This window comes from Buteo buteo, chromosome 11, assembly GCF_964188355.1.
Source record: "Buteo buteo chromosome 11, bButBut1.hap1.1, whole genome shotgun sequence".
NCBI lineage: Eukaryota > Metazoa > Chordata > Aves > Accipitriformes > Accipitridae > Buteo > Buteo buteo.
Window position 1 is genome coordinate 15,143,739 of NC_134181.1, and position 13,106 is coordinate 15,156,844.

Below are 13,106 nucleotides of genomic sequence, written 5' to 3' on the forward strand. Positions count from 1 at the left end.
ATCACACACAGTTTGGCAAAGGCTACTTAGGAGAAGGCAGCACAATCTTCTAATGCATCTCATTTTACATTTTCATTGTGCTATTTTGATTTGTTGTGCAATGAAGCCTCTTTCAGGCCCCATTAGAGATAGCCAAATTACTATTTGAAACTGCAAACCACCATACCTTAACTTCCTTTGACTTATGACACTCATTATTTCATCTTTTTTGAAATGGAAAACTGAAAAAAGGAGACATTCAAGTCTGACAAACCATTTCTAGTAAAGCATTTTCTTTAACTTCAGCTCACTACAAGCAGAATCTGTATGACAAATGACTACCTTTTGAAGTACCTAAACATATGCAGACATAGCATAGTGAGTAAATACAGTCACTCTGATACAGTGTTATTCTAGCAACGTGAGATTTTGCCTCTCTATTGTTGACTGGTGCAGAGCAAAAAATACTGGAATGAAAATGAACATGAGCAGAACTCAACTAAGATCCTCCTTTGCATTAAAAGTTTTTTCCTCTGACCAATTACTGTATAGCCACTCTTACACAGAACTATTTTGCTGTAGGCAGGATTTTTTTGGTGGTGGTAGGGTATTATTCAACTTCCTTCAGCCTGCATTTAATAAAGAACATGGAATTTAGAATTATACCCCTTCACTACTTATACACATTGTTTTAGTACCATATTTGCTTCAATATTCTCTAAAACTTTGTTCAATGAGAAATTAACTATTTGTCATCTTGATTATTTTAAATTAATACTGGGAAAGTAAAAAAAAAAAAAAAAAAGAGAAAAAGAATTGATGCACTGCTCTATTTCCTACCCACTGTTACAACAGAAGAAAGACTAATCAAAGTTCTAATAGTACTCAAATAGCAAATTCGAAATCATAGTTTTAAGTATTTCCATAGTTGTTAGAATAAACTTTGTTCGTCTATCAAAACACACACATACATCTATAGCAATCTTTTCACTCAGTCTAGGAAAATTAATGGGCAGAAAGACCATTAAACCATTTCCCATCCTCCACCTGGATGAACTTGCATGATCTAGAATGAAGATAAAGATGATAGTGTGTATGTAGCCGTTGAGGAAGAGGAAGCAAGACCCTCATACTGCAAGATCTGTGCTGGGTGTTCTCTCTTACAGATTAAATGGCTGAGATCTTTCAGAATAACCAGTTCCAAAAAGTCACCTTCTGAAAAGCCAGCATCTCCTCCCATAGATGGTACTGATGATTCCTTGCCTCTCTATCCACTTTGCCATATATGCTGTCCCTCTACATTTATTTGCTTGCATTTCTTAAGTCCCTGCATGCATTTTCTCTCATTATATTCATCCTTACTAGAAAGATTGCTCCGCTATTGCCTTACACTGGTGCTTTGCCTATGAATTTGATGATAATTAGCAGAGCAGGGTATTAAAAAACTGGTGATCGAACTCCAAAACAGGAGTCCCCCATGGCTAAGGTAACTATACTGGCCATTGTCTTTCATAACCTTGGCTGTACCAAAACCATACAGTATACTGCATTGCTATATCAGTGTGCATTCAATTTACTTACATTTTCAAAATTTTACCTTTAGCATTTGAACAGTTCCACTTCTCTTTGCAAAGATATCCCAGGGTTTATTAAAATTCCATTAATTATGATAAATTTCTAGAATTATGATCTATCATTTGGGCTCATTAGCTACCTAACATAGAGATAAAATTATCCTAAAGATTGATTTCCACATTGCCATCTTTAAAAAAACAAACAAACAAACAAACAAAAAAAACCCCAAACAAACCAAAATCAACAAACCCTAGAATTCTACTTATTACCTATTAAGACACATTATTCAGAACATCAGCTTGGAAAATAGTTACAAAAAACCCAACACATTTAAAATTTTTAACTCCAAAACCCGTAGTATTCTGTTCTTTCCTTCAGATATTATTTACACAAGTGTTTCTATTTATAGATGAACAGTAAAAGATTTTTACAAAAACTTTTACAAACATTTTAGGAAATGTGTTAAACATATCACAGAAGAACCTAGAGCATTGTTCAGCTTCTTCATTTACTATAGATCTGTAAACCCATCCATAGTTGCTAGATAAGGATCTATAGTTAATTAACTATCCAGCAGAGGTGTCTCGTTACACGTCAGTAAACAGCTTTGCTAGTACTCTTAAGAATACTTCTAAGTGGCAGCATAGAGCAAGAGAACTGGACTCTGGGTCTAACAGAGTCTGACTTCTAATTTAAAAAATTTTCATTTTCTTTAAAACTGATTTTAAACCAAAAGGATGCAACAAGGCTACCATTTGACAACATTTTAAAAGACAGGCTCAGTCTCACAATTAATGAGCATGTTGTATAAACATAGTAAATTAGTTCTTTAAGAAGTTATTTACATTAAATGGTGTCAGTACAATCAGGCCTGTAGCACTTTCCCTTGGCTTGCAAAATTCTTATTTTAGTGCACAGAAAAAAAATTACTTTTTGAACTAAAAAACCCAACATTTCCTGTTCTCCATAACATGACACACACATTGATAAGCCACAATTAACTGAAAAAGTACATTCTAATAGAAAAAATACAGGCTTTCACTAACCTTTGCAAAAATAGATTTACATATAAATTAAGTTTTTCTTCTGTCCAAAAGCTTTCCAGAATTTTCAATTACAACCATTAAGATTTTACCATTCTTCATCAATCTTTGTTCAAGACATTTTAATTCATTTACATTTTGGCTTTATTAGTTTGCACAGGTGAAGAATTTATGAACATTTACTCAAATAATATCTTCTGAACAAGATTAGGGAAAAAAAACCCCAAATCACAAAAAACAAAATACATGTCTCAAAAGTAAGTCTGGCGTTGTAGCATGCCTCAAAGCAACAGTCATTAAGCAAGGCATTCAACAGTAGATACATGTGATGCAGAATGTACTGGGATAGCCAAAGTTGAATTTATTTGAATTTATTAATAATCATTCCCAGATATTTCAAGATTAACAGTCAAATAGGTATAATACCTTAAAGGGAAAAAAAAAAGTAAAAGAACACTTCTAGAGCTAAACATCTTTATTTGTTCTTTGATTTAGAGTAGCTAACCAAAATATGAAAGAGAAAGAAACACTCAGGATAGTTTAGAAGAATAAAACTCACCAAAATCTGCAAACACAGACTGTCCAACAACTTTCACACCACTAGGCTTTTCCATAGTTTCTTCAAGTTTAGAGAAGTTCCCATCCTATCAAACAGGACAAAGATGATAAAAAACTGAACTGCAGACTAAGTGATAAAATTTGATTTTTGAACCAAAGAAAATATGCATTGATAAAAAACCCACTAAAGTAGATAATAAAGAGACATCTCAGCTATGGAAAAAAATGCACTCTCTGAAAATCGGGACTGAGTTTTTGCACTTTTAATCCTTCATGGAATCTTATGGAAATCCAGTAATAGTAATGTTCAGATACAATTGTCCATATATTTTGCTCTGTTATGTGGAATATATTGGGTTATTTCAGCAACATAATCTAAATAATAATTAAGTGATTATGAATACTAGTGTGCATTTATGCAGTGACATGTGATTTTAGAGATACATGCAATATATAAAAACACACTTGCACATCTGTCAAAAATAGCTTCTGATTTTCCTTCTAATTAGGAAATAGCTTGATTTTACATTAGGTGTGGTTTAGGTCTTGTTTTAATCATCTATTATTAAAACCTAGGCCTGCAGAAAACAATATTCCAGTATTTCATCAGAAAGACAAAAAAAGAGTGCTGGATCCTTGTTTATCATAGAACCAGATCACAGTAGGAACAAAACCATTTAAAACATTTTCGTAGTCATGTAAGATGACCTAAGGCCCACTTTTCTAGTTGTTGCAATCAACTCATATAAAGTGCTATGCACACAAGTACACGTAAAGCCATTGAGACAAATGATACTGTTTTGTGGATTATGTATAGTTATCCATATTGCTCACTCATGTGATACTCAGTTTGTGGACTTCAATGCTGTTGAAAATGCAACTCTGGAAACAGTTAGTAAATGGATGTTTGACTGTATATCTTCACCTCGACATATAATTTATAATAGCTCAGGTGAGAGAAAAAAAAATAATGCAAATCACCTCCATGCAGAAAAGACTAGGCCCTGGGCTCAGCTGGCCAGAAAAGCATGTGTCATATAGACAAATATTTTAAAAGCATTTTATGGTGCATCAATGAAGAGAATTACTTTGCCTAGGTTTGTAGAGCAATTTAACAGCTTTTAATGGATCAATCAAGTTATTTTAAGATTGATATACATGTATATATATGTATGACATTTTACTGGGTTTATTGATTCCAAATAATAGAATTCCTTCTTTCTAAAGATAAGCAAATCTATGCATAGAAAATATATAATGTAGGATAATATTTAGAATATATGAGTTTGGAAAATTCAAAATTTGTAAGAAAATAATAAAAAAAATCACCTACAGCAGACAGGTCAAATGCCTTCTGTAGTCAGTAACTCAATCCCTCAAGAATTAAATTCATCAGAGTCAAAACCTGGTCATTTTTAAGTCTATATAAATGCTAGAAATATAGTATTCATTACCTGCTGCTTTAAAAAAAGTGTCCAGTACAGCTTTCATTACTTTTGCCTAAAAATTAGTATTCAGAGACTATCTGGCAGCCATTACTTTTCTTCTTTTTTTTTTTTTTTTCTCCCTCCACTTTTTCAGTTCAGCAGCTGGTTGAAGATGGACATGTTGTCAGAGACAAGACAGTGACTTCTACAGTGACCCACTGTGATATGATGGATAAATTTTCAGGTAAATAAAGCCTCAAAAAGTGTTTCTTAGCTTATAAGAAACACACCAAGCACTTCCTATTATAACAAAAAAGTAAACTTTTAACATACACATGCTAAGATTCCTAACTATAGTCCTTTTGAATAACAGATTAGATAAAGGATACATTTAGTTTCAAATAAACTAATTTCATTAATTAATTAATAAGGAGGTTCTTCACTGATGCTGGCCAGGTTAGGCAACACAAAAGCAGAATCTCAGTAAAAAAATATATAAAAATAATCCATTGACCTATTTCTCCCTAACCTTGAATTGCATTTGTGATACTTGGTTAACATAGGACTTGGGATTTTCTCAACTGTAAGTTGCATACATATTGTAAAGGTTAGAAGTGAGAATTTGAACCTCTGGCCCATGAAATCTTACCCAAGATCTGAAGTCATAGTTCTAAGAAAGCTTACTTAAAGAAAACAAATCTTTGAGACAGCAAGAGTAAGAAATCTGATCAGCTTTTTCTTCATGAATCACCATGCTAAGTGTCAGTAAGTCCCTAGAACAGCTGATGACACACCAGGAGTCCTGCTAAGGTGTATGAAGGCAGTTTGATTGATTTACTTAGTAGTCATGTTAAAAAATCTGCAGAGGAACTTATGTGGAATAAGAGAACTCCAGTGATATTCTGCAGTCTAAATGCAATAACACAGTTAGTGCCTCAACCTTGGTTCCACTCATTCCTGAAACAAGGAATATCAGATGACTTTTTTTTTTTTTTAAACTTGTCTGTGTTTAACAGAATGGTTATTTGGATTTTCTCTCTTACCGTATTTACCCATGTCTCAAAAAGAATGTTTTGTGAATTTGGTAAGGTAGTAAGGAACAAATCTGCAAGGAGAAACATAAGACAAATAAAATATTTAAGATTAGACTATGCACACAAATATTTGATCACTCAATAAAGATATAATGTATTTAAAAATATATTACCTATATTTTATAAGTTATAAATATATTATATTCCAGTGATGTTTAGATGTCTATATATTAAGCAAGAAAGATTAAAAAACAAAAACCCAAAAAACTATTTTCATCCCTCATACTCTTCTATATAAATAAATATACCTTCAGCACTCAACTTCTGCATTTGTATAGTTTATACATAAATTAAGTTAGTCTCACATGATCTAGTAAGTGCTGGATGTTATATATGTACACTGAAGAACATTTCTTAATAGTAAAGACAGAGACAGACCTCAAAGCTACAAAAAGGTACACATAGTTATATTTTTGTCAAAATTAAAGTCAAATTTAAAGTAAAAATTAAAAATAAAAACCTACCAACCATCCTTTTATTTTGGATATGTTGAATTAAGCAACAGAAACACTGTTGACAGGAGGAGAAAAGGAGATGGGAGAAATATTTCAGGCTTCCTTTACACTAAAATTCTCTTAAAAATTAAAATAGTGCAAAAGACTGCCTCAGAGGATTTATCTGACAACACCTACTTAAAGAGGAGCTTATTCATTGCCATTTAGGAAAGCACCCAAGTTAGGAAAATGGGAAAAAAAGCTTAATAAAGGAGTTTTTACAAAAAAAAAAAAAAAAAAAAAGGAGGGGGGGAGTTTAAGGAAAAAAATTTAAAAATTACTAAAGTCCAGATTTTAGGAAAACTACTCTTTTAGATTTATGCACTTGTTTTCTTTTTCATTGTCCTCCTCCCTCCCCTGCCATTTAAAATATCACTATTTGAGTTAGAACAGAATGGTTACTTTGTAGGCAGAAAAAGTGATTAAAAAAAAAAAAAGAGAGAATATTCATGCTTAACCCTGAGGTGGTTTAGCGAATAAGCAGGTGGACTGCTGTACAGGAAGTTTTCAATGACACAATAAGGGGTATTGACTTCCAGGGGAATAAAAAAAACCCCCACCACAAACCCAAACGATAAACCTCCACATCAAACAAAACACCCAAACAAAAAAAAAACAAACCCAACAACAAAGATTTTGCTTACAGATTTCTCTCCACACCCCATGTGCCCCGCTCCGCCCCCCTGCCCCAGAAAGTTGTACCATTTAATTTTATTCCCTCAAATACCTAAAATGGCAATTTCCTTTAGAGTATACACATGAAAAGCATGATAGTGTGCTTCATTGGAATGAATTATATTGGTACTTAAGTATTTCTTGAAGGCAAGAGACAGAAGTAATGGAAACAATCTGAAGATATCATAGATGTAACTTAGAAAACATATATAAACTTTCAAATTTTAACTTGGCATGTAGAAGTAAGTTTGTGCAGTATTGTTGATTATTGTCAGATAAAAACCAGAAAAATATTTTAAAATACCTAATACATTAACAGGGCAGGGTGTATGTGGGGGTGTGTGTGTGTGTAAAGAGAAACATGGAACAACAGAAGCCTTAACTCACTTTCCTACAGGCCAAAATATCTTTGAAAAAGAGTTTTTGAGGTTCAAATAAGTATTTCAAGTAGGGTTGTAGTATATCCATGTTGTAATTTATACTGCAATTTGCATATGAACTATGTCACCTACAGATTATGCCACAATAGGCTCTTTAAGTGTTATATTTAAATACACAGCAAATGACTAGCGTTTGATTAGGAAATGTAACAGGTTGCCTAGCCTTCAGCAGACATTTTATTGGCACTGTAACTGTTTTCCCACCACATCGCTGACTCAGTTTCACACACTGCAGAGCTGACCTCTCACCTTTAATTGCTAAGTCAATCCTCTCTCCGCCCAGTCCTCTATGCAAGGAGAGATCTTGGGGAGCATTAACTCAGCATTCCCACTGGTAATGCTATGTTTATACATGTTTTGTGACTATCCCAGAATTAGACAAAATGGCATAGCTGCCAACCCAAGACATGATTCACCCAGTATTATTATGCTAGAAATTCAGCTCTGAACAATTGGTTATTACTAGGTTAAATAAATGCATCAAATTTTTATGCAACACAGTTATGCTCCTAGGGTGGAAAAAACAAATACAGAAGGCAGATATGGGTTATGCTCGGGGTATTACAAAGTGCTGAGCTCTAAATCATTTATTTAAGGTTAAAACAAAGATCATTAAAATCGGCAAAAATAAAACAGCGCTATTTCTTGGCTAATTTAACATGTGATGGTTTTTCATTTAACAATTATTCATAATTTTAAAACCTATACTAATGCAGCATACTATTACAGCTTCTCAGTTTTAAAAAAAATAATACAGTACCACCTATAGTATCTTTAAAATAGAGCTTTTTGAATAAAGAGAAATGAATGTCCTTAACATCTTAATGGGAAGTCATATAAACACTACTATGAATTGAACTATCTGTAAGTAGCAATATATCTTGTTTTCATTTGAGCTTTACAGAATAAATTTATCAGTCACATCTCCTCTGAGAGCATCATGGCCATGTTTGACTCAAAAGACATTCCATATTGTTCATCCCAGAGAGAGTTACACCAGGCCAGAGAAAGTCAGGCACTCAACATGACTGGGCAACAACGACTGCAAAGTAAACTGCAAAGTATACTAACCCTAATTTTGAGACATAGCCTTATGAACTCAAACAAGTATTAGTGAATTACTTGTAACAGAGTATGTATGGTTACTGTATATTACACATATACACCTATTTTGTAAAAGCATTTAACAGAGAGAGACATTTGCAACAGATTTTTCTGGTGCATTGAAAAAAATCAATTAGTTTCCATTCTTAGTCTGATGCATATTATCTTAGTTGTTTTTCCCTCCTCATTTAATCTGATTTCATAATAAGTGTATAGAAATATTCAGAAATATGACTGCACAGGGAATTGAAATAATATAGGAAGGGAAGGAACAACAGGCATATAAAATCCCACATGTTAGGACCAGAATCAAAAGTAGCTTTAAAATAAACATTAAAACTCCATGAGGAAAAAAAAGGGATGAGGGAACCATGGTGGCTGGGATGTCGGAAAACTTATTAAAATCAAAGAATACATTTAGCTATCTGCAGTGTAGGAGGAATAAATCAGGATACTAGATGAAAGTCAAACTACAAAGAGCTAACAGAAAGATGGTAATTTAAAACATCTAAAATGTTTACTATGTTAAAAATGTGGAGGTGCTTACAGATTTAAAGTCTTTGTTCAGCCACTGTACAAACCAGGTATTCTAATGTGAACACTTGTTCCACATTTTGAGAGCAGTAAAATAGAGCTGTGTTTTCAGAGGAGGCAATCTACCACACATTTCTTTGGTTTGTGAGAGATCAGTGCTGAATACGGCGCTCTACGGTAGCTTAAAGATGATTAAATTCAGCAACATGCCTGTTTTGCACTGAACTCCCTCCCAATCCCAAACAGCTACGCTTGAAAGTTAGTAAATTACTTTTGCTCTTTGTTCCTCTTCATGTACTACTCTGTCTCTCTTTTTTCCTACCTTGAAGCATATAACATATACATCAAATGGAACCAACACACCAAAGGAGCTCCAAGGCTGCTGTAATATTACACCCCACTGGTAAAATTGCAAAGGCAGGCAAAGATAGCAGGTAATGTTCCAGGAATAGTATAGAGGAGCTAATGCCACGCTGCTCCTAAGTTAAAGCAACAAGCTGTGATTTCTCATAGGACGACTTAATACAGGTACAGCAACACCACCTCTAGTTCTAGAGCCCACTGAACCAATTCAGCTGGTATGTTATTGCCAATTGTCGTCCTTTTTATCCTTAAGCCTTCTTAGAAGCTATGTGCCTCAAATGCTCATGCATGTTTTTGTGATTAAATCCTCCTGCACTGAAATCAAATCAAATGCTTAATATTTACAAGTAATTTTCCATTTTGATCAAGAACATCAGATTTCAAAGCAAGCAAAACAAAAACATTTCTTTGCAGCAGCAGTGTAAAAATGCAAATGTAATTTAGAGACTCCAAATAACTGTTTACAAATTTGTATAGTTCAGAATTACAAATGTTTTCTCCAAGTTTGTAGGAAAGAAACCTGTAAGAAAAACCAAGCCTTGCTTGGTACAGTGTTTTAAATCAGATGATTTCCAAAGTTACTTCCAACCTAACCTATTCCATGATTCTATCTGGCTTTACTATGTAACTTTTCGTCCCTAACAGCCAAAAGCATGAGAGAGGAAACAATTAAGATTGTGCAATTTATAAACAACTTTTTCTATACAGCCATAGCAAAAACTCCTTGCAAGCATTTCTTTCCCAAAGGAATGGTGTCCATTGCAGACATCTCTCACCACTACGGCTATAGCTTTCCCTGTCTACTATTACTAAATTCTTTAATATATAAAGGCTGCAGGAGAAGAGATGGAGCCAACAAATGCATTAAGATCTGTATGTTCAGTACTTGGATTACATAACAATGAAGACATAGTTCATTTCTACACCTTTTGTATTTTAATACGCTAATCATCTTGAAAACTGCAACATTTTTGTTTTGCTTCTGCCTACATCAAGAAAACTCAACCCCTCTTTCCTACAAGGAATGCCTATCATATTACATATGCTCAGGGAAAGTCATTTGTCTAAAGATATGCTGCCACATTGCCTTTGGAAGGCAGTTCTGGTTGCAGTTTCAGCTGTAGAAAACAAAAGTCATTTGCACACAGATCTCCAAGTTTTAAAAGCACAGATAAAGTATTGAGGGCTGTATCATAATGCTCTGTTCTAATGCTGATGAACCTAACAACAGCACAATACAAGGTATTTACAACCTGAGGTTAAAAAAAAAAAAAATAAATCAAATACTCTGGAGCTCAACAACCTTAATTATTTACAGAATACAAAGGTGATACTCTGGGTACTTTCACTAGACAATAGGTACATAAAGGGATACTAAAAAGAATAGGCAAGGATATACCTTTAACAACTCAATGCCAATTGTAGATTCTGGAGACATATAATGGAAATAGGCAATGGGAGGAAGAAAAATCAGCCTGGCCACTTTCCTATTGCCACTGCCAGAGAAAAAATATTGCATTAACTGGATGGACAACTAGACTAAGCCAGCAGGGCATTTCTTACATTTTTAATTTGTGATATGATGTAGTAAAGATAAACAATACTGAGAGGAAGTGTTTTTTATAAACAAATGTGAAGTGAAGCATGTTCACATTTAAATATGCTTTCCTATTTTTGATTTAACAGGCAGCGATCAACATAAAAACAACGTAAGCAATGGGAAAATTCATAAAGTTCAATAGCCTGGGAATAAGATAAAGAATCAAGGAGGTTACCCAGCATTTTAGATCCACAAGACTTAAAAACAACCTAAATATATACCAAACACTTAATACAGAAGACATCTGACTCATGCTGCGACACAAACCCACACTGTATTAGCATTTTACTCACAACTTTACTTTCCCTAAAAAGTGAGTTGGTGAGCAAAGTTGGCTATTATTTGAGTTAATTGGCTTAGTAATAAAATGCTGCTATCCAGGCTCTACAATGTTTACCAACAGTAAATACATATACTGAAAAACATTGAATTCAGCATTCATTCTTAAAAAAAAAAAAGGAAACTGAGATTATTAGAATTTATGTTCCAGCTTGAAAAAGGGAAGATATTTTAAGCACTGTATTGTAAGCTCCAGTAACCTAAAGCTCATTACAAAGGACTCACAGCAGTTCCATCCATCTTTATTAGATGGGATCAGCTAATTTTGACATTGTATCAACATATGGCCCAGTGAAGACTAAAAAATCTCCCCAGAAAGCTACGTAAAACTTGTACAGCTAGACTGCATTGAGTTTAGCGCCTTTAGATCTATCTTATATCAGTGCCAAAGTCATCCCAGATACATCTACAAACACTGAAATAGTAATTTGAACACAGTGCACCCATATCTTGACCTAGATCCATTTCTTATCATTTTTATGTAATATATCTAATGGAGCATTACATAACCACTAATGTTTATGGTGGCCCATTTTGGGCACCAAAAGCATGGCATTCCTGCCACGGGTGCTCAGAAACCAGACACAAGTAAAGATGCGCGATAGATAATCGCCTCCTGAGAGCCCAACATGTAATTGCAACAGGTTATCAATCAGTCATGACAAAGGAATGCCACAGAAAAGATGGATTAAAATGCAGGACAGCATTCAAACACCTTGAACATGAAAGCAAGTTCATGCTATGCTTCCTGTAATCCCTAGCTTCTTATACCACAGAACTTAGAATTTTTGCTGCAGATGCAGGAATAATCATATAGGCAGTTTCCCACCAAACAGCTCTACACCCAACAGCAGGTCCATCTCTGATCCTTATCCCACAGTATTCTTCACACTGACAATCCTAGACTTCTCCCAACCCAGTCTTACACAACTATACTTCTCTTATTCCCCAGACTATTAGGTCAGTCCTCCTCTAATAACTTCGAGTTCATGTGTTAACATCCTCTTCTTGCAAAAATTCATCCAGTGTTTGCTCCTCATCATCGCCATCTAAATTCCCCACCTTCAGCCTAGATTTCTTCCCCACCTACCAACTTCTATTCCCACTTTCTCTGCATCATCTCTGCCTTTTGCCCCCCTGCTCTCAGTTAAGCATCCAAATAATTCCAAAAGTCCAGAGCCACAATGGAAGGAAAAGCTTCGATAATCCCCATCTATGATATGTTCACTACTGATGGCTGTTTTAGAAAAGCAGTTATAGCAATTAAGGAAAACAACAACAACAACAAAACACTAGTTGATATTACTAAAACCTGTTTCAAACTGGCTAAATTTGATGGATCTTTTCATTAAAACAGCAAAAGCAAAGAGACCTTGCTATCTTTCAGGAAGGATGCTTCAAAACCAAGTGTTAGGTCACTGAGAAAAAAATTGCCCTAAGTTATCAAATACCAAACCAGCTCCACCACAACTTCAGTCTGTTGAAGTGGCTAAGCAAGTACAACTGAAGGTTAGAAAAAGTTCAGTGTGGGGGTAGGTAGACAGCTTAGAAAACTTCAGCCCAACTGGAAAACTGCAGACAATCTTATTAAATAAAGCAGATAGTATTACAAACCCTACTTTCAAACAGTGCTTTTTCTTATTAGGACTACTAGGAAATTGCAAACCTAACCATACAGAATCTGCTCCAAGTTCGCTTCTGATTATCCTTGTTATTTTCCTTCACTTTTGAGTGTTATAAAAAACAGTACTATTTATAGATAGGGCATTCATTTCACTAATGACTGATTTGACCTTTCTGTTTAATGTCAGAGGGCTTTATTTCAGAATTAAAAACCTCAGCATCTACAGTTGTCTTCAGAAGCCACCAGGGCATGAGCAA

The 13,106-nt window shown here is 34.4% G+C and overlaps 1 protein-coding gene across 2 annotated transcripts in view; it reads right to left on the bottom strand.

The window, feature by feature from the left end:
* ITFG1 (integrin alpha FG-GAP repeat containing 1) overlaps nt 1-13,106 on the bottom strand; it is a 94,106-nt gene that overhangs the window by 61,762 nt on the left and 19,238 nt on the right. For both annotated transcript variants that reach the window (XM_075040180.1, XM_075040179.1), the window contains exons 7-8: nt 5,626-5,687; nt 3,157-3,241 (exon numbers count right to left, since the gene is read on the bottom strand). In XM_075040180.1, the coding sequence (XP_074896281.1) occupies nt 3,157-3,241; nt 5,626-5,687 (147 nt within the window). The remainder of the gene's footprint in view (nt 1-3,156; nt 3,242-5,625; nt 5,688-13,106) is intronic.